The sequence below is a fragment of the Bison bison genome, unplaced genomic scaffold, assembly GCF_000754665.1.
Source record: "Bison bison bison isolate TAMUID 2011002044 unplaced genomic scaffold, Bison_UMD1.0 scf7180017864471, whole genome shotgun sequence".
Classification (NCBI taxonomy): Eukaryota; Metazoa; Chordata; class Mammalia; order Artiodactyla; family Bovidae; genus Bison; species Bison bison.
Window position 1 is genome coordinate 41,447,908 of NW_011495032.1, and position 17,600 is coordinate 41,465,507.

The 17,600-nt window shown below is 50.7% G+C and overlaps 4 protein-coding genes across 14 annotated transcripts in view; 2 read left to right on the forward strand and 2 right to left on the reverse strand.

The window, feature by feature from the left end:
• The window catches only part of ATG9A (autophagy related 9A), a 9,136-nt gene extending 8,696 nt beyond the window's left edge, over positions 1–440 (reverse strand). For all 3 annotated transcript variants that reach the window (XM_010861222.1, XM_010861225.1, XM_010861223.1), the window contains exon 1: positions 280–440. The gene's annotated coding sequence lies outside the window, so the exon portion shown is untranslated. The remainder of the gene's footprint in view (positions 1–279) is intronic.
• Positions 441–619: 179 nt separating this feature from the next.
• ANKZF1 (ankyrin repeat and zinc finger domain containing 1) lies at positions 620–7,134 on the forward strand. 7 transcript variants are annotated; one of them, XR_827153.1, is made up of 14 exons: positions 620–919; positions 1,036–1,211; positions 2,283–2,395; positions 2,611–2,713; positions 2,836–3,029; positions 3,423–3,535; positions 3,634–3,781; positions 4,050–4,278; positions 4,449–4,595; positions 5,297–5,749; positions 5,929–6,040; positions 6,173–6,340; positions 6,478–6,569; positions 6,791–7,134. XR_827153.1 is itself a non-coding variant. In XM_010861239.1 (14 exons), the coding sequence occupies exons 2-14, from the start codon at positions 1,064–1,066 to the stop codon at positions 6,912–6,914; spliced, it is 2,163 nt and encodes a 720-aa protein (XP_010859541.1). In that variant the 5' UTR covers positions 620–919; positions 1,033–1,063; the 3' UTR covers positions 6,915–7,128. The 7 variants fall into 7 exon arrangements, 6 of the variants coding, with proteins under 6 accessions (XP_010859541.1, XP_010859540.1, XP_010859542.1 ...); XM_010861239.1 differs by having other exon boundaries at positions 1,033–1,211; positions 5,297–5,768; positions 6,791–7,128; XM_010861238.1 differs by having other exon boundaries at positions 5,297–5,768; positions 6,791–7,128.
• GLB1L (galactosidase, beta 1-like) lies at positions 7,071–15,470 on the reverse strand. Of its 2 annotated transcripts, XM_010861236.1 has the most exons (17): positions 15,288–15,470; positions 13,648–13,774; positions 13,302–13,468; positions 12,902–13,052; positions 12,680–12,740; positions 10,426–10,520; positions 10,153–10,327; positions 10,006–10,064; positions 9,781–9,902; positions 9,629–9,669; positions 9,312–9,430; positions 8,922–8,996; positions 8,733–8,822; positions 8,505–8,618; positions 8,101–8,232; positions 7,664–7,879; positions 7,071–7,495 (listed from the first exon to the last, which is right to left on the reverse strand). In XM_010861236.1, the coding sequence occupies exons 2-17, from the start codon at positions 13,714–13,716 to the stop codon at positions 7,238–7,240; spliced, it is 1,944 nt and encodes a 647-aa protein (XP_010859538.1). In that variant the 5' UTR covers positions 13,717–13,774; positions 15,288–15,470; the 3' UTR covers positions 7,071–7,237. The 2 variants fall into 2 exon arrangements, with proteins under 2 accessions (XP_010859538.1, XP_010859539.1); XM_010861237.1 differs by lacking the exons at positions 13,648–13,774; positions 15,288–15,470 and having other exon boundaries at positions 13,212–13,375.
• Positions 15,471–15,482: 12 nt separating this feature from the next.
• The window catches only part of STK16 (serine/threonine kinase 16), a 3,604-nt gene continuing 1,486 nt past the window's right edge, over positions 15,483–17,600 (forward strand). The window contains exons 1-5 of one of the 2 annotated variants that reach the window (XM_010861235.1): positions 15,483–15,581; positions 15,939–16,128; positions 16,607–16,894; positions 17,145–17,278; positions 17,449–17,544. In XM_010861235.1, the coding sequence (XP_010859537.1) occupies positions 16,631–16,894; positions 17,145–17,278; positions 17,449–17,544 (494 nt within the window). In that variant the 5' untranslated portion in view covers positions 15,483–15,581; positions 15,939–16,128; positions 16,607–16,630. The remainder of the gene's footprint in view (positions 15,582–15,938; positions 16,129–16,606; positions 16,895–17,144; positions 17,279–17,448; positions 17,545–17,600) is intronic. The other variant, XM_010861234.1, reaches the window with a different exon arrangement.

The window sequence follows — 17,600 nt, forward strand, 5'->3', positions numbered from 1 at the left end:
GGGAGCCAGCCCGCCAGCCGATACCCCAAGCTGAGCTGGGTTGCCTTCCTACACCCAGCTGCCACGACCCGAGCCCAGCGCGCCCCTAGACCGCCCGGCCCTAGGCCAAGGGCTCGGCTCCCAACAGCGGACAATCTTGCGCGCGGCCCCGCCGCTCACGCGCGCCCCCGTCCGCGCGCCCCCGCTATCAAAACATTCCGGCTGCGCGCTTCCGCCCCGCCCGCGGTGCCCCTTCCCCCGTTACCCGCCGCAAGTCCGCTTAGGACTCCGCGGGCATACCTGGCCAGGCCCGACACGGGTCGTGAGATTTCGGTAACCGGGCTCGCGTTTCACCTCAGGAAGGGTGACCCGGGTGATTCCAGGGGCTCCGTCGCCTCCTCTGGGCTCTACCAGACCGGGAGCGCTAGGCCCGGCGTCTGCCACTCACTGTCAGCCGCAGTTAGCCTGGCCAATGAAAATGGGGGGGGAGACACGACGGCCAATGCTCGGCGTCCGAGGCGGGACTAAAGGCTAGAGGCGGGCCCTGGAAGTCAGGGAACCAATTGTGCGCTCCAGCTGGGGCGGGGCTCAGATGCAAGCAACGCCTTTTGTCCTCTTCGCTCCTCCGTAGTGACGAGTTTGTTACGGTGTTGCAAAAATCCCGGCTTCGAACTGTAGACTTCCGGTGCCTCTCCTCTCCCTCTGACCTTAAGTGCAGCATCTGCGGGCCGGGGCGAGTCCAGGCGGTGTAGTCCCTGCTGGAACTCACCGCACGGGTAACGAGGAGAAGTTGGTTAAGGGACTGGTGATTTTAACTCTGCTGGAGTCGATTTGGTTGCTGAGTTCGCGCCCATTTCACTCTTGGTGTGGTCCGAGACTGGGGATTTCAGAAAGCGGGCTGGGATCACGTATTAACCTTGGGTCCACCCCTGGTACCCGGGTGAGTGGCCGTGGTGCCTTGCGGAGTGGGAGAAACGAAGTCACGCTGGCTGGGGACGCGGCATAGGAGCTTGCTTTGGGAAGCTCTGTTTCTTAACCACTTTTCTGCTCCAGCAGCTGCTTCTAAGTAAATTTCTGCTCAGCCATGTCGCCGGCTCCAGCTGCAACCCAGGTTCCTGTGTCGGTCTCCCTGTTTGACCTCAGCACGGATGCTCCGGTCCTTCAGGGCCTGCGCCTGGTGAGCCACTTTCCCGAGGAGGCCTTGGCCCAGTCTCTGCAGACTTCCTGTCCAGGTATCTGGGAAGATGTGGGGTGGACCTGAGAGAGATGACAGGACACTTTGGAGCTTATTGCTCCTCCAGGGAACACATTCTTACTGGTGTTTCCCAGCTTAGGAGCTCTTGTTGACATCTCCTTCCACTGGATAAAATTTATCAGCTCCCAACTGAAGTGCTTGTTTTTTACTTTTACGCCGAAGTTTGTGTATATTTTTCTTAATTGTTATGAATTTAAGGCAACATTTGTACATGTTTTCTGATTAAAAAAAAAAAAATTTCACTCGATCGCTGGATTCTAGAACAGGCTCCTGAATTGTCTCCAAGCAAATCTCTTGCCATTGCGTATGCCTCATCACATTAACACCACTGCCTGCAAAAACACGTCACCATTCCTTGATACCACCCACATTTAACTATTCCAATCAAATCATTCCTTCTTGCTGAATATAGAACAATTTACTGTTGGTTTCATACTACTTTAGTTTAACTGTTTTCTTATACTTTAAAAAAAAAAAACAACTGCATACAGTAATTGGAAATATAAGCTAAAAAGATGGTATTGGGGAAGAGTTATTTGCACAGTTTAAAAATAATCTTAACCTTACCAGAAACCATTCACTGGTGACTCACATGGTAAAGAATCTGCCTGCAATGTGGGAGACCCAGGTTCGATCCTTGGGTCGGGAAGATCTGGAGAAGGGCATGGCAACCCACTTCAGTGTTCTTTCCTGGAGAATTTCATGGACAGAGGAGCCTGATGGGCTACAGTCCATGTGATTGCAAAGAGTCAGAGAACTAAGCAACTAACACTTTCACTTTCAGGATTCCTCTAAACAATCCCTGTTGTTTATTTACACACTGTTTATATTCATCCTATGCATATCTTTTCAGAAGCATATTTATTCTATAAAGTGATTGCTGTGTCATTTATTTCATGATTACTAGATTGTTAAATTCCTTGAAGGCAATGACATGCTCTCTCTCTCATTTGTATCTTCTGCTTTGTGTATCAGACACTGAGTGTAATCCTAGATTAGTGTGGATTTGGGTCCCCATTCTACCTCTGTTTACCCTCCCCTTTTTTAGGTTCAGAGGAGCAAATAAGCCCAGAAAGAAGACCATTCCAGGGAGCTCTGGATATTTCAGAGAAGTTGTTTTGTTCAACCTGTGACCAAGTCTTCCAGAACCACCAGGAACAGGTAAAAGACCAGGTGCAGAGCTAAATGTGGAAGCAAAAATGTCATGGTTGGGGTAAAGAGGTAGAAATTTGTCTTTAATGAAGGTCTACATTTTAAGTAAGGAAGTTAGTATTACCTGGTCATACTTGGTGGAGTTCTTTTTTAGGTCTCGGGTACCATAGAAGGCTGGGTCAGGCATATTTCCACATTGTTCTTCCCTCTTTGCCTCATACCAGAGGGAACATTACAAGCTTGACTGGCATCGGTTTAACCTAAAGCAGCGTCTCAAGGACAAGCCTCTCCTGTCTGCCCTGGACTTTGAAAAGCAGAGTTCGACAGGTGATGACTGGTGGGAGAGCATGTGCGAAGCAGTCATGGGGATGGAGAAAGACCCTAGTTGAGGAGCTTGAAGAAAGGTCAGAGATGGGGCACCAAGCTTTCGTATCTTTCGTTGTTCTCAGGCGATCTTTCCAGCATCTCAGGATCAGAAGACTCAGACTCAGACAGTGAGGAGGACCTGCAGATACTGGATGAGGAGAGGGCTGACTTGGAGAAGCCTACGCGACCCCGAGGCTTCCACCCGCATCGGGTTCTTTTCCAGAATGCCCAGGGCCAGTTTCTTTATGCCTATCGCTGTGTCCTAGGCCCTCGCCAGGCAAGTGCCAGCACATATTGTGTGGTCAGTCCCAGCCTTCTGTACACTCAGCCTAGATTTCCCCTCAGCACAGTCTGTTTCTCACTTCTTCCCTTCCTTCCTCTTTGGGGTGGGTGTCACGCTTGATGGCACAGTCGAACTGGCCTGAATCTTAGAAGGGTCAAGTGCAGTGGAATTCAATTTGGAAATAGAAGGATCTAGGTTGGAATTGTGGTTCTCCTACTTGGTCTTGACTACCTCTGCAAACCTCTAATTTTCTTATTTATAAAATGGAGACAAGCATGGAGCTGTTGTATCAAAAGAGATGGTGCCTGTGAATCACGTAGCACTGGCACTTGTTTCTTATTCCCAGTAAGTGCCACAGAGATGTTTGTGCTGCTCCTGTGTCTCCAGGTGCCCCTTGAAGAATCAGAACTGCTGCTTCAGAACCTGCAGAGTGGAGGTCCCAGGGACTGTGTGGTGCTCATGGCTGCTGCTGGGCACTTTGCTGGTGCCATTTTCCAAGGGTGAGAGGGTGCTGCATGGGGCAAGGATGGAATGGAATGGATCCTGTTAGCCTGGGAGTACCATCTGATTTCCAGTACTAAGTCTGTGCTGTCTACAGACGAGAAGTGTTGACACACAAAACCTTTCACCGCTACACAGTGCGGGCCAAGCGGGGCACAGCCCAGGGGCTTCGGGATGCCCGGGGTGCAGCTGCTCACTCTGCTGGGGCCAGTCTGAGGCGCTACAATGAAGCCGCACTCTATAAGGTGAGTTACGTGCCCAGGTCTGGTGTGTCTCTAATCCCCACTTCTCTCCTCTTGATTGATTAAATGGTATAGCAGGGAGGCTGGCTCCTGTGTTCCTGTCTTTGTTCTTTCTGGGTAGATGAAGGTAGAATGGGGTGGATGCCCAGGAGTCTTAATCCTCTCATTCTCCACTCCCCATTCCCTACACGTCATCTGTACGTCAGTTTTTGGTCGGAGGTTTAAAAGTAGCAAGTGAAGAATTACAGAGCTGAGTTACTGTCTTCTCTAGGAAGTTCGTGACCTGCTGGCAGGGCCAGCCTGGGCTAAGGCACTGGAGGAGGCTGGGACAATACTTCTGCGTGCCCCCGGCTCTGGCCGGTCCTTGTTCTTCGGGGGCCGTGAGGCTCCCCTGCGCCGGGGAGATCCCCGACTTTGGGATATCCCCCTTGCTACCCGAAGACCCACCTTTCAAGAGCTACAGCGTGTAGTCCATAAGCTGACCACGTTACACATCCATGGTGAGCTTTCCTTCTAGATCCCCATACTTCCTAAATGTTCCACCCGGGCCTCGGGTTCTCATTCGTGCATCCAGATGGTTTTCTAGCCCTCGGACTGCAGTCTGATGCCATTTTCGTTGACAGAAACCTGAGCTGGCTTCTCCTCAGCTAAGTCTGTTGTTTTATGGCAGGAGAAGACCCCCGGGAGACAAGCAGGTTGGATTTACCTCAGACACACAGGAAGAGAGTGAGAGAAAGGAAGGTTATCAAGGAAGAAAGCAAAGTCCCCAGTGATGAAAATGAGGCACTCGGGCAGAACAAGGACGCTCCCACACAGGGTTTGCACACCACCTGGCAATTGTCAGGTCTCTCTCTGGGGGGATGTCTGTCCTAGAAATGTAGTGGTAAATCTCCTGCTGTCATAACTTTACCCACTTCCCTATTTATAGGTAAGCCCTTACACACTAACCCCGCCGCCCCGCCTCCCACACACACAGACACATCTGTTCAGTACGTGGTAGCAATTACTGAAATATGTTTTGTGATTTTTCCAAATTTCCTATCATCACTTTTGATCACTGATGTATCTCTAGTTCTTAGGAAAGTCTTAGCATGAAGTCGTGCTGGCATATGTGTTGTGTGGATCTTAACATAATTTACTTGCCTTCTTGGGTGCACTGGTTTGGAGCTAGGGGTTGCTTCCCATGCTGCAGACTATCACCTGCATGGCTGTCAACTGCTCCATGCTCCTCTGTTTTGACTACCCTAAGGCTGTTATGGGAATGTCCAGGGACTCTCGTCCCTGAATAGCTTCTTCTGGGCCTGCCCTGGGGCTGTGAGCCTCATTTCTTCACATGATACTAATGGCTTCAGCTCCTGATATGCTACTTTATTTTGGTTGACAAAATACAAACAATTTTATTTCAAGTGATCTGGATTATCTCTCTGTGTACATTCTTAGGCATCTGGGGCAGCCCACACCCTTCTACCCTCTTCTTATTCCTGAGATGGATCTAACATAGCAACTTTTTTCCCCTAGGATCAGAATCAGAAGGAGGAGATGGCTCCCAGGTAGAGTTGGAGCTAGTAGAGGTGACACTGGGAACGCTGGATCTTCGTGAGTTTGACGTATTTCCCAAGCAAAGGAGGAGAAAAAGGAATAAGAGGGAGAGAAAGCAAGACCTGGAGTCTGGGGCACAAATGACTCTTTCCCAGCAACCAAAGGAAGATGAGGCCCTTTCAGGGTCAGCCCCTTTGCGGCCTCCCTTGGATGAGGCCACGTCCCCCTGTCAGTCGGAGCTCTGGGATGTGCTTCTAGCTGCTTGCCGAGCTGGAGATGTGGGGATGCTGACGGACCGACTCACTGCCAGCCCCCTACACCCTGGAGTTCTGCCTCTGCTCAGTGCCCCCTTGGGCTCCGGTGGCTTCACTCTCCTGCACGCAGCAGCCGCAGCTGGGAGAGGCTCAGTGGTTCGCCTGCTGCTGGAGGCAGGTGCGGACCCCACTGTGCAGTAAGTGAAGTCCTCATGCCGATCTCCGCTAGGGTACAGAGGATGATCTGGATGCTAATCTTGGCCTTGCTTAATTAACAGTATTTCCCTTGGTCTGCTTGGGCAATGTTGGGAGGTGCAGCAGGCAAACTGAACCTGTCTGGGGGGTTTTCGCACTTAGGGATTCCCGAGCTCGGCCACCGTATACAGTTGCAGCTGACAGATCGACACGCAATGAGTTCCGGAGGTTCATGGAGAAGAATCCAGATGCTTATGATTACAGCAAAGCTCAGGTCAGCTGAAGAAGGAAGCAGCAGAATGGGAAGGCATCAGAGATGCTGGCTAGATCTTTTCTACTCTCCTACAGTCTTATCAAGGATAGTTTGTACAGATCTTTACCTTATGCTTTCCCGGAAATCCTCCAGGTGCCGGGGCCGCTAACAGCAGAAATGGAGGCACGGCAGGCCACTCGGAGAAGGGAGCAGAAGGCAGCCCGGCGGCACCGGGAGGAACAGCAGCGGAAGCAGCAGGAGCAGGAGAAGCAGGAGCAAGAAGAGCAGCAGCGATTTGCTGCCCTCAGCGACCGGGAGAAGGTGAGGCTGGGGGTTCTTCCTTCCACAGCAACACTTCCCCAGAGGTCTGATCCCTTCCCTGGTGTGCAGCCATCACTTCTTGGACACACTCTCCACCACTGAGGCCTTGTACTTAACACAGCTTCTCTTCCCCTCAGAGAGCTCTGGCTGCAGAGCGCAGACTAGCTGCCCAGTTGGGAGCCCTCAACCCTCAGACCCCCGACCCTGCCATCACCGTCAGCAATATTCCGTATGTGGAGGGGGCAGGTGTGGGGGGTGGGCTGTGATGTGGGCGGGGCCATTCTGTACAAGTAGAGCAAGTGCTGCTCTGTGTTCAGAAAGGCTGTTGAAGGGATTTGAGATGTTTTGGGAACCTCTGGAATAAAAACAGAAGTGACAGGGTGGGAGGGGAAAGCTTGGATTGAAATGTTTCTGGGATTCCTCTCCAGCCATTTTCTCCCTCTTATTCAGACGCTGCTGGAGTTGTGGGATGTCTCTCCAAGGCCTTGTTCCTTTTCACTACCTTGACTTCTCTTTCTGCTCCACACGCTGCCTACGGGATCATCGCTGTCAGGCTGGGAAGCCCTCTTCCTGATCTCTTAAAGCTCCACCTGGGGCCAGTGCTAGGCCCTGAGAGGGCACATTCCCACTGGCCCTAGGCTGCTTCTTCCCCCACAGAACCACAGAGTGTTTGGAAGATTAGGGTGAAGACATTCAGGAACCAGGGCAAAGACAGGGCCACAGAGGTGTGTGGAGCTGGTACTGTCTCTGGAACTTTAATCACAATAAAGTTTGGCAAGGAAACTGCACTCATACTTCCATTCAGGCCCATGGCCTTTGTTTCCTTACGGTCACCATGGCTAGCATGAAGGGATCCTGCCCACTGCTCTTGTCCCAGGTCCAAGGATTACCTTTCTTTCAGTGCCCACTTAACTCCATTGGTTCAGAGGCACTTGAGAGGGAATAGACGTACGTCCTGTGCTTGGTGCTATTGAGGATGGGCCTATCCAGGAACTGGATTTGGGGCTGAGGAGGCACATTTTCTAGCTCCAGCAATGTGATTCTGTTGTGGGCTCCCCTAGGAAACAGCAGGGGTCTTGGCACGTAGAGGGTCTGCTGCGGCCCCCGCTTTGTCCAGTAGCGGCCTAAGTTAAACCCATTGATCCAGACTTGGCCCTGGGGAGTAGAGGAAAAGGAAGGATCAGCTCTCAGAGGGGTAGAATTATCCCCTTGCTGGGGGGTGGGGGGGTTCCTAATCAGAGGAATAATTTGTGCTCTCCCTTCTTCCATGGTTTTCCCCTCTTACCACCCTACCCCTCACCCCACCCCCACCATCAGCAATACCTTCGTCCATCCAGGTAGAAACAGAAATGTGTCCCCGCCTGAGTTTAAAATTGGGAAGGTGGTAGAGTAGAAGGTGGGGCCAGAGGGGGTCTGAGGATGTGAGTGTTTCAGCGGCTGGATGGGAAACCACCCTTTGACAAGATTATCAACTTTCAGGGGGAACATCAGCCACTGGGTAAGGATTGTCTGCCCCAGAATTGGTGGCTGTAACAGGCCCTGTGAAGAAGGCAAATGAAAATTTATCATTCACTAAGTACTAAGGCCAGACTACTGCTACTCAAGCCCTGGAATGCACCTAGTGGCCATGTCCAGATCCCCCACGAGCTGCTGCTTTGCTCTCTAAGCCCTAAGGCTATAGCTCTTCCTTTAGGCCCTTATCTTTTCTAGGGAGTTCAGTAAAGAGTATGGGGGCGAGGGAGAGGGCAAAGCGAGCTCACCTTGAAGTCACTGCTGTTAGACCCAAAACTGAGCCTCCCCATGTTCTCCAGCAGGACATCCAGTGTGGCCCCTATTTTCCCCATCAAAAATAGGTTATGTTTCATGTTTCGTTCCAAAACACCCTGAAACACCTGTGGATGAGAGGATCTGTGAAAGGGAGTGGCTCAGCATCTAGCTTGTGGCCACCACCCAGGAAGCTACATTAGGACACTATTATTTAGAGGGTAAAGAGAATGAAGCCCTTCTGTCAGTTCCTTCTAGAACCTTATCCTTTGTCAAACTCTTCCTCATCCCACCTTATCCTCTGCAAATGTGAGCAGGCAATGGGAAAAGGTAGATACCAGAAACTTTGCTGGGGAGGAAAGGAAATGGGCTCACAGGTCGCCTGGAATTAGGTCCTCACCCCATCCACCATCACGTAGGCACGGTCATGGACTCCATTGTTAGGTACCCAGAGTTGTGTTGGCTCAGAAACAGTATGGGGCAGATAGGTCCGATACAACATATAGCCATGGACCTAGGTGTGGAAGAACGAGTAAATAAGATGTGCTGAGAGACAAGAAAGGATACTGTGGGGAAGATGCATAACTGAGGGGACCCTTGGTATAGCTGTTGGTGGATTATGCTTTACCTGGTTGACAGCCTCAAAGGTCACTGGCAAGACTGAATGGATGGGCCCTTGGGGGCATAGGAAGTCTAAGAAATCCAGCAAATTCCCATCCTATTAGAATAAGGAGAAAGTATCAGAATATAAGGGAACTTTCAGAATAGAGGGCAGGACAGGCTGGGCAGAATCAGATAATAATGGAGAGGAGCTTACCAGGTGTAGGTTCAAAGGTCCAAGTGTCATCTTGGGGCTGGGGGGAGGTAAAGGTCCCAAGGGAACTTCCTGGAACTGAGCCCAAATTCTCTCAGGAGCCATAGGAAAAGCACACAAAGAAACCCTATTCCAAGACCCTAGTGCAGGGTTCTTAACCGGGGGTCCAGGGAAGGGCTTCAGGGGTCATAAAGATTCTCTAATATTGCATGTATTTGTATCTCCCCAGGAAGTCCCATCTGAGTAAGTGAGAAATGCTGCAATAGGCTGCTCAGAGGGTTTTGTGGTCCAGACAACAATCACTGACTTAATGGGACCCCTTTACAAACAATTTGGGCACCCCTCCCCCTAAATTAGTAAAAGCCTTTGGCGCTTAATGAAGTGGTAGGGCACCTTGCTGATGACATTTCGAATAGCAAAAAGCTTGGGTGTGGGGTCCCCTGCTTCGGATATGGGTGCATCGTAGTCATAGCTGGTAGTAATTGGAAGAAAGCGTCCCTTCTCATCAGCACCTAGTCAAATCAATTTAATTAATTCAATGCATCTTTCAGATGATAGGCCTAAGCAAAGAAATTCATGCAGAGAATTTTGCTCTCAGAAGGGGCAGTGGTAGCCATATCCAGCTTCTAGACATCCTAATTCACGCATTCCTCAGACTCTTAATTCCTTGCTGCCTCCCTGCCTCCACCCCAGAGACTGTCTAGACTCACCATTCCAGTATCCAAAGTTGGTACCTCCGTGGAACATGTACCTGAAGTGGGGGAGAGTGGGGAGAAAGGTAGAAGCTGACCCATTGAATCTTAACCTTCATCCCCAACACCCAGTTACAGATTTCATGTTGGCCCCAGTGCTTCCCAATTACATGTTCACACTGGCTCCCAACTTGAGCATTTTCTCTAGTCCTTTGGTTACAGCTGGAATGGAGCGTGTGGAGTGATTCTGGCCCCAGTAATCCAGCCAGCCTGTGTAGTACTCAGAGTTTACCTAGAGCGTGAAGTGAAAGGAGCTGTGAGGAAGATGGGACCTGAGCACCACCCATTCCCCACGCTGCCTCTTGCTTTGATTGGCCTCCCCTCTGGCTCCTCACCAGGGGCCCGCGGGGTTCATACTTCCGAAGCAGGCCAAAGATCTTGGTCATGTTGTCAGCTGCAGAAAGGAGGCAAAGGTGCAAGGTAAGCAATATGAAACAGGTGCCCCTTCCCCAGACTTCATTCTGAACCCTTGCTTGGGAGACCTGGGCCAAAATCTACAGTGGTATAGAGTCCCTGGAGGGAGCCACATTTGAGTCCTTCAGGTCCATCTGTGGTGAAGAGCAAGATCCTGTCTCCAAGCAGCGCTCGAAAGAGCCCAGCTAGGTGCCTCATGTAGCTCACGTCGCAGGCTCTGTAGCTACCATATTCATTCTCCACCTGCCAGGGGAAAGGAAAAGTGGAGGTCAGCTCTGAGATGCAGAAATTAAGGCCACTGGCACCTCCTTCCCCTAGCCCAGTCAACTTTCCACTGGTACCTGAATGCTAATGATGTTGCCCCCATTGTGGTAGAGCCATGGATATATCCTGGGCAGCAAGACCTTGAACCAGGAGTCCACTGCGGCAAGGAAGTCTAAAGGAAGGGGCAGTGCTCTGCTGGTTAGGGCACTGCCACCTCCTTGGCCCCCACCCCTAACATCAGTGCTAGCATCTTGAGTGCCTCCTGAACTCGGGGAAGCACTGTGTATCATCCCACTTGTCCATAACTCCGTCTGGGAAGCAGTGACTTGTCAGAGGAAACTCTGAATCCTAAGCACTTGTATATTTGCATGGCAATGAAATTTGAGCATAGGAAACAAAGCAGTATTTCTTGAGAATTCACTTTTCAAATGTCAGAAAAAAATGTTAAAACACATCACATGGAGCTATTACATAACCATATATAATACTTGAGATCGCTATGATGTAGCATACACGTGTGTGTGCCTGTGTGCTCAGTCACTTCTGATTCTTTGTGACCCCATGGACTCTAGGGGTTACAGGCTCCCACCAGACTCAGGTATGGGAATTCACAAAATTGTAGAATATCTGACCTGCACCCTGATGGAACTGCCAGTCCAGGACATTAAGTCAGCAAATGAAAGATCATTATATGAGGTGGCATGCCTTCAATTCTCAACTCCTGTTGGTGATTTTTGTTGACTCACCCTCAGGGTCTTCATGCATGACCTCTGCCTCCTTACCTAGGTGACTCCAACTCAGGCTTCAGGACTCAACTTACATTTCACTTCCCCAAGAAAACCTCTGATATCCTAGATGATGGTAGATTCCCCCTGTTATACTCTCTCACATCACCTCGTACTCCCTTCTCAAGTGCTTAAGAAATTAAAATCAAGCGTGTGTGTCTGTAATTGTTTCCTGTCGGTCTCCCCTACTAGTGAGCAGGAACCTTGACTGTCAGGTTCATTGGCTGCATCCCTGTCATTGAGGACAATGCCTAGCAGATAGCAGACTCTCAAAGGTGGAGTTAATGAAAGACGTTTTAGAGGCTATCTTTATATTCTTAAAGCATTTAATTCCTTTACATTTTGTGTTCTGTATAAAGGAGGGCCAGGCTGCACTGCCTCCTTTAATCCAAGCATACACTAAATCGCATCCCTTGAATGATAAAATTTTAACATGACCAGAACTATTGTTTTTCCCCCAAATGTTGACCTTCTGCCACCGCTAGTCTTCTCTGTCTTCCCTAAGTCAGTAAATGGCAGCACCACCTTGACTGGCTGGATACTTGATTCCTTTCTTTCCTCATCCTACCCACACTGTCCTCCCGCCACTCCGCCACCGCTCCCGTTCTCATCAAAATCTGTCAGTTGAGTCCTGTTGACCTTTATCTCCCACCTATAGCTCATTTCTGCCCTCTTCTTTGCATTTCCACCACTACCACAACCAGGAGCCATCTCCCCTCAACTACAATCATAGTCTCCCAGTTAAGTTTCTCCACCTCTACCCTTGCTCCCCTCAATTCATTTTCCACATGCAGGCTAACGTAATCTGAAAACAAATCAGATAATTTTGGTTAAACTCTTCCAGTGACTTTCTACTGTGCTTATAATAAAAGGCAAACCCCTTACAATGGTCTGAAAGGTCCTGCATTAACACTCACTATATAGCTCCAATTTCTCATACTCCTCTCCCCTACCCGCTGTGCTTCAGCCACGCTGGCCTCACTCATGCCAGTGTTCTGTCCTACCTCTGGGCCTTAAAACATACCATACCTGGGAATTCCCTGCGGTCTAGTAGTTAGGACTCTGAGCTCTCACTGCCAAGGGGCCAGGTTCAATCCCTCATCTGAACCATGATCCCACAAGACTCACAGCGCCGCCCTCCCCCCAGAATAGCACACCATTCCTCAACCTGGTCATTCTGACTTCACTCTTCATATGCCCAGTCCTTTCCCTTTCCTAGAGTAACTGAAATGTCATCTCAGAGAAGCCTTTTCTGGCTTTCCTACCTAAAAGAGGCCCTGTTATTCACTATCTCAACTCCTTGTCCATTTTCTTGTGTAGTATTTTAAAAATAATCTTATAAAGGTTTTGGGTGTTTTGTTTTGTTTTTTTTTAATTAATGTGTCTTCCACACTGAGTCTGTCTGGTCCCTCAGTTCCCAGCATCCTGCTGGGCAGGATTAAAACAGTAAATAATTTGAATGAATGATCTCTGTTTTGGGTACCCAAATGACCCATTTTGTTATTGTTTGCTTTTTTCTGAGTCCAGTCTTTTTTTCTCTACCCACCTGGATCTGAGGTTCTCAGATGAATTTTAGGTTTTCGCAGCAACCAGGCTGGGAGACCCCCCTGAGACAAACATAATGACAACAAAAAAGTGAGTGGGCTTTGTTGTCTGAGAGTAGGATAGGGTAGGTAAGAAGGGAGGGAGTTGAGGGTAGTGATGGAAGTGGCCCTAGAGTCGGGGCACATGGGAAGCTCTGCTTCTATCCCTTCTGCAACTAACTCACCATCTCCCACTCTGCACAGATGTAAGGTCCTGGTCTCAGTATGACCAACAGGTTCGCTAAAGTTGCCTCTTTCAGAAATGCAAAGAGGTCACGGCTGCCATTAAAGTTATAGACCCCAGGCTCTGGCTCATGGTAGTTCCAGGGCACATAACTGAAAAAGGAAGAGGTTAACAGGGCCCAAGACAGGGAGAAGCCAGGGAGGCCAAGGGGCTCAGGCCTGCAGGAATCTCCAGGAAGCTGTGGGAAGGAGGTCCTGGCCCTCCCCTTTCCCACCCTTGGCAAGGAAGCCCTGGAGCTACAATCCTCATACCCAGCCGGTCTTCCTGTCCTGGTCCCCTTCTTAAGGGCAGGTAGGAGGAGCGAATCCCACCCTTCCATGGCTCTCATGAGCACTTCTTACAACTGTACTACGTTGAGGCCACTCATTCGCATCTTGAGGAGCCGGTCTGCCCAAAGCACCCGCGGTACCCGAAAGTAGTGCAGGCTGCCAGACACGTAGCGGAACGGGGCCCCATCCAGGAGGAATCTGTTATGATCCCGATCCACTACGAAAGACCGAGCGTCTGCCTGTAAGGGGAGAGACCGTGCTCACAGGGGGCTGGAGTCCGGGGTCAGCGTCTGCCAAGAGCAGAGGAGACGGAACTAGCCCTTCCCAGTATTTTGTTGTTTTCACTTTCACTCTCTCCTCCGCCAGATCTGACCCTGTCTCACCGCACCCAGCGGCTGGTTCGATTCTCCCATCCTACCTGGGGCAGCAGCAGCGTCAGGAGCGGGAGCAGCAGGAAGGGAAGGCAGAGAGGTTTCTTGGGAGCCATGGCGCTTTTGGGGCTCTTCCAGTCACAGACGGTGGTCCGGCGGTCACGTGGAGGATTCCTGGGAGAGAACCTCAGCGAGCAAGTGGGCGGAGACCACCGCAAGTTGCCAGGCGATTAGCCTGGACTTTGTCTCCAGCCTGCAGCTGCCTGATACTCTGCTGCTGCTGCTAAGTCGCTTCAGTCGTGTCCGACTCTGTGCGACCCCATAGACGGCAGCCCACCAGGCTCCCCGTCCCTGGGATTCTCCAGGCAAGAACGCTGGAGTGGGTTGTCATTTCCTTCTCCAATGCATCAAAGTGAAAAGTGAAAGTGAAGTCGCTCAGTCGTGTCTGACTCCTAGCGACCCCATGGACTGCAGCCTTCCAGGCTCCTCCATCCATGGGATTTTCCCAGGTAAGAGTACTGGAGTGGGGTGCCATTGCCTTCTCCGGCCTGCTACTCTACTAGTTTGTAAAACCCTCTATATCTTGCTACTGGTTCATGAACCAGCTTCATCAACATTACCTGGGAGCTTGTTAGAAATGCAGTCTCAGACCCTACCTCAGACCTGTAGAATCAGAATTTGTATTTTAACAAGATTTCTGGGTGCTCTGAGCACATTCAGGATTGAGAAGTAGTTACATTGAGAAGTCCGCTACATTGAGCCCCCTGAGGATAGGGAGAGCCTTGTCCATCCTGAATCCTCTGTTGCTATCACAGGGTTCAGTATATGGCAGGTTAAATCTAGATGAATGTCAGATCCAGGTTCAGACCCAAGGGAAACCAGAGGATATCTTCTCAGTATATGAAAGGGGAGTGGAAGTTGGGGTGGGGATCAGGCTACAAGAGGAATCTTCTTCCTAGAGAATCCTGTCCTGTTTCAATAAAAGAGACCATCTAGGCCATCCTATCATCCTTGGATGTGCGCCCCTTTCCAATTTACCCCTGCCTGGGCAAGAGACATCAAAGTTCCAAGGTTTGGAAATTTGTGAATTTCCATCACTCACTGCCTTCACAGTCCCAAGCCTGGGATGTGAAGACCAGGATAAGAATAATAGTTATTATTGTTATTTCTGCTTATGGACACTACTCAGGGCTATGCATCAAACCCTATAGTAAGCACTTCACCTCTCATTTAATCTTCAAACAACTCCATGAAGTAGATAATAATCTCCATTTACTGATGAGGTGATTGAAGGATAGAAATATTAGCCTGTTAACAAGGTCACATAACTAGTTTAGTAGCGCTGGGATTTGAATGAGGCAGTCTGGCCTCAGAGTTCATGCATTTAACTTTTGGTACTCTTACACCTATTTTACAGTTAGGGAAAGTGAGGTTCCTAGAGGCTAGTAACTTGTGCAGGTGACACAGCTAATGGGCTATTAAGATTCAGAACCCTAGTCTAGTTCAAGAGCCTGAGCTCTTAACTACTGAGACTACGGTAATAGGATACAGGCCAGAGCCCCCAAGGTTGTACTGATCAGAGCTGCAAAGGGGTGCAGGCTGCCAGCTCCCGCCCGCTCTGAGCATCCACCTCCGGGCTGGACCCCCAGTCGGCCACCCGGTGCACGGGAGGTATGACGCCTCCTACCTCTGGCATTGGGAGATGCAGGTCCTGGGGGCCTCGGGCCGAGCCCAGCTTTGCTCCCCTTTGACGTAGGTGCCTGCGTCTTGACCCCCACTGCAGGCCAGGTGTGGAACCCTCACCCGGGTCCTGGGACCCTTTCTCCCCCAGGCCTAACCCGCCCCCGGCCTCTCAGCTCCACGCCCCCACATCGTCCTAGAGCTCATTGGTTGCTAGGATACTGCGGGCCGTTACGCCGGCGCGGACTGATGACGTATCCAATGTTTCCGGTCTCTGGCGCTTCCCTGCAGCTAAAGCCGGGTGAGTGCGGTGTTCTGGCTGGCCCACCCAGACCGAGACCCGGAGTGGGCTCAGCAAGTGGTGGGTCCGGGCCTAGCACTTCTTCCCGGAACTACCCCGTGCCCTGCCTCTGCAGCCCAGTAGGGTGTGCGAGTGAGGGGCCGCCTGAAGGTGGGCCGGGGTTGGAGGAAGTGGCCTAGGAGTCGCCGCGGGGACTGGGCCTTTTTAAGGCACCTGACCCCAGCCTTTTTGGAGCTGGCGTTGCCAGGGCTTATTTTCTCTAGGTTCGGAGACCTGGGCCTGAGCGCTCCACATTGGCCCTTTAGGGGGTCTTCTGGATTGTGCCCCGCCCATGACCTGCCATTCTTTTCCTTCCAGCATGATCTGCTGGAGCCCCAGCAACTTGCCTGAAAGAGACCACTCGACCTGGACGAACCCTTTGGCAGCTTCAGGCCGTCCTTGAGGAGGATGACTGAGACACTATGGGCCACGCGCTTTGCATCTGCTCTCGGGGAACTCTCACCATTGACCATAAGCGCTATCTCTTCATCCATAAACTGGGGGAGGGGTGAGTGTTCTGGAAATCATTTAGTCCCAAGAATTGTGGTGTTTGAAGGACAGCAGTCAGCACAGGATAGGAGCACAGAGCCTCTAATTCACCGGACAGAGCCCAGCTCCTTGGTGGTCAAGAAAGTGGATTGTGGAACCAGTCTTCCTAGAGTCACCATGTATGGCCTTGATAAAACCTAGTTGCTTTATCTGCTTATTAGAGCTAATTGTGCTTCAATGGCAGGGCTGTGAGGACTAAATGAGATAATTCGTGTCAAGTGTCTCCCCTATTGCCTGATTCATAGCACTTGATAAAGGTTGGCTGTTATTTATTTAATATTTATTGAAGCCCTGCATTAAGACCATAGGACCTAGGAAGTGACTGTGTCCTTGCTCAATGTTAATAATCTTCAGACTTCTTTTTAGAGTCACACCTTGGGAGGGTTGCTAGTAAATGGGAAAGACCACCCCCCCCCTTCCCCTGCACTTCTCCCCAGGGAATTCCTCTGGATCCCAGCAGTATGGGAGATGACCTTGGTCCTTCACTGACCCCTTTGGCCCACAGTGGGTTCAGCTTTGTGGACCTAGTGGAGGGGTTACATGATGGACAGTTCTACGCCCTGAAGCGAATCCTGTGTCATGAGCAGCAGGACCAGGAGGAGGCCCAACGAGAAGCAGACATGCATCGCCTCTTCCATCACCCCAACATCCTTCGCCTCGTTGCTTATTGTCTGAGAGAGCGAGGCACTAAACATGAGGCCTGGCTGCTGCTACCCTTCTTCAAGGTCAGAAAGTCTCCTGGCTATGGAGGGGGTTGCAACAGAGCCGTGTGTGCCAAGGGCTGTTATGAGCAGTCAAGCACATTAGGAAGCAGAAGTCATGTTCTGGTTTGAGCATTTCAGATTTGGGGTTTAAGGAACCCACCTGGGGCTGTAGGGTGTGTGGTGAAATTACTATAGATTCTGACATAGGGAAAGAATCAGGCTCAGGGAGTGGAGGCTAAAAACATCAACTGCGGGGAAACTTGTTTTGCAGAGAGGTACGCTGTGGAATGAGATAGAAAAGCTGAAGGACAAAGGCAACTTCTTGACTGAAGAGCAAATCATTCGGCTGCTGCTGGGTATCTGCAGAGGCCTTGAGGCTATTCACGCCAAGGGTTATGCCCACAGGTCAGTGGGAGGCTCCATGCACTTGCTGGACAGAAAGGAAGAGCCTCATCAAGAGAAATGAGAGATCTCTGTGCTCTTCTCTAGGAACAGTCCCTGTGATTTTTTTGCCCCGCTAGGATCCTGGCCTTCTGGTTCAGGGACGCTCATGGGTCATTTCTACTTCCCTGCAGGGACCTGAAACCCACCAATATCTTGCTTGGCAATGAGGGGCAGCCGGTTCTAATGGACTTGGGGTCCATGAATCAAGCATGCATCCATGTGGAGGGCTCCCGCCAGGCTCTGACCCTGCAGGTAAAAGAGTCTCCAGGTTCCTTTTCTCACC

Excerpts from the sequence above, each read along its gene's own strand:
- ANKZF1 (XM_010861239.1), top strand. The coding sequence starts at position 1,064 with ATGTCGCCGGCTCCAGCTGCAACCCAGGTTCCTGTGTCGGTCTCCCTG. Across the intron at positions 3,536-3,633 it reads GCTGGTGCCATTTTCCAAGG|ACGAGAAGTGTTGACACACA; the intron begins GTGAGAGGGTGC and ends TGCTGTCTACAG. Across the intron at positions 4,279-4,448 it reads GACCACGTTACACATCCATG|GAGAAGACCCCCGGGAGACA; the intron begins GTGAGCTTTCCT and ends GTTTTATGGCAG.
- GLB1L (XM_010861236.1), bottom strand. The coding sequence starts at position 13,716 with ATGGCTCCCAAGAAACCTCTCTGCCTTCCCTTCCTGCTGCTCCCGCTC. Across the intron at positions 13,469-13,647 it reads TGACGCTGCTGCTGCCCCAG|GCAGACGCTCGGTCTTTCGT; the intron begins GTAGGATGGGAG and ends CTCCCCTTACAG. Across the intron at positions 10,328-10,425 it reads GCAACATCATTAGCATTCAG|GTGGAGAATGAATATGGTAG; the intron begins GTACCAGTGGAA and ends TTCCCCTGGCAG.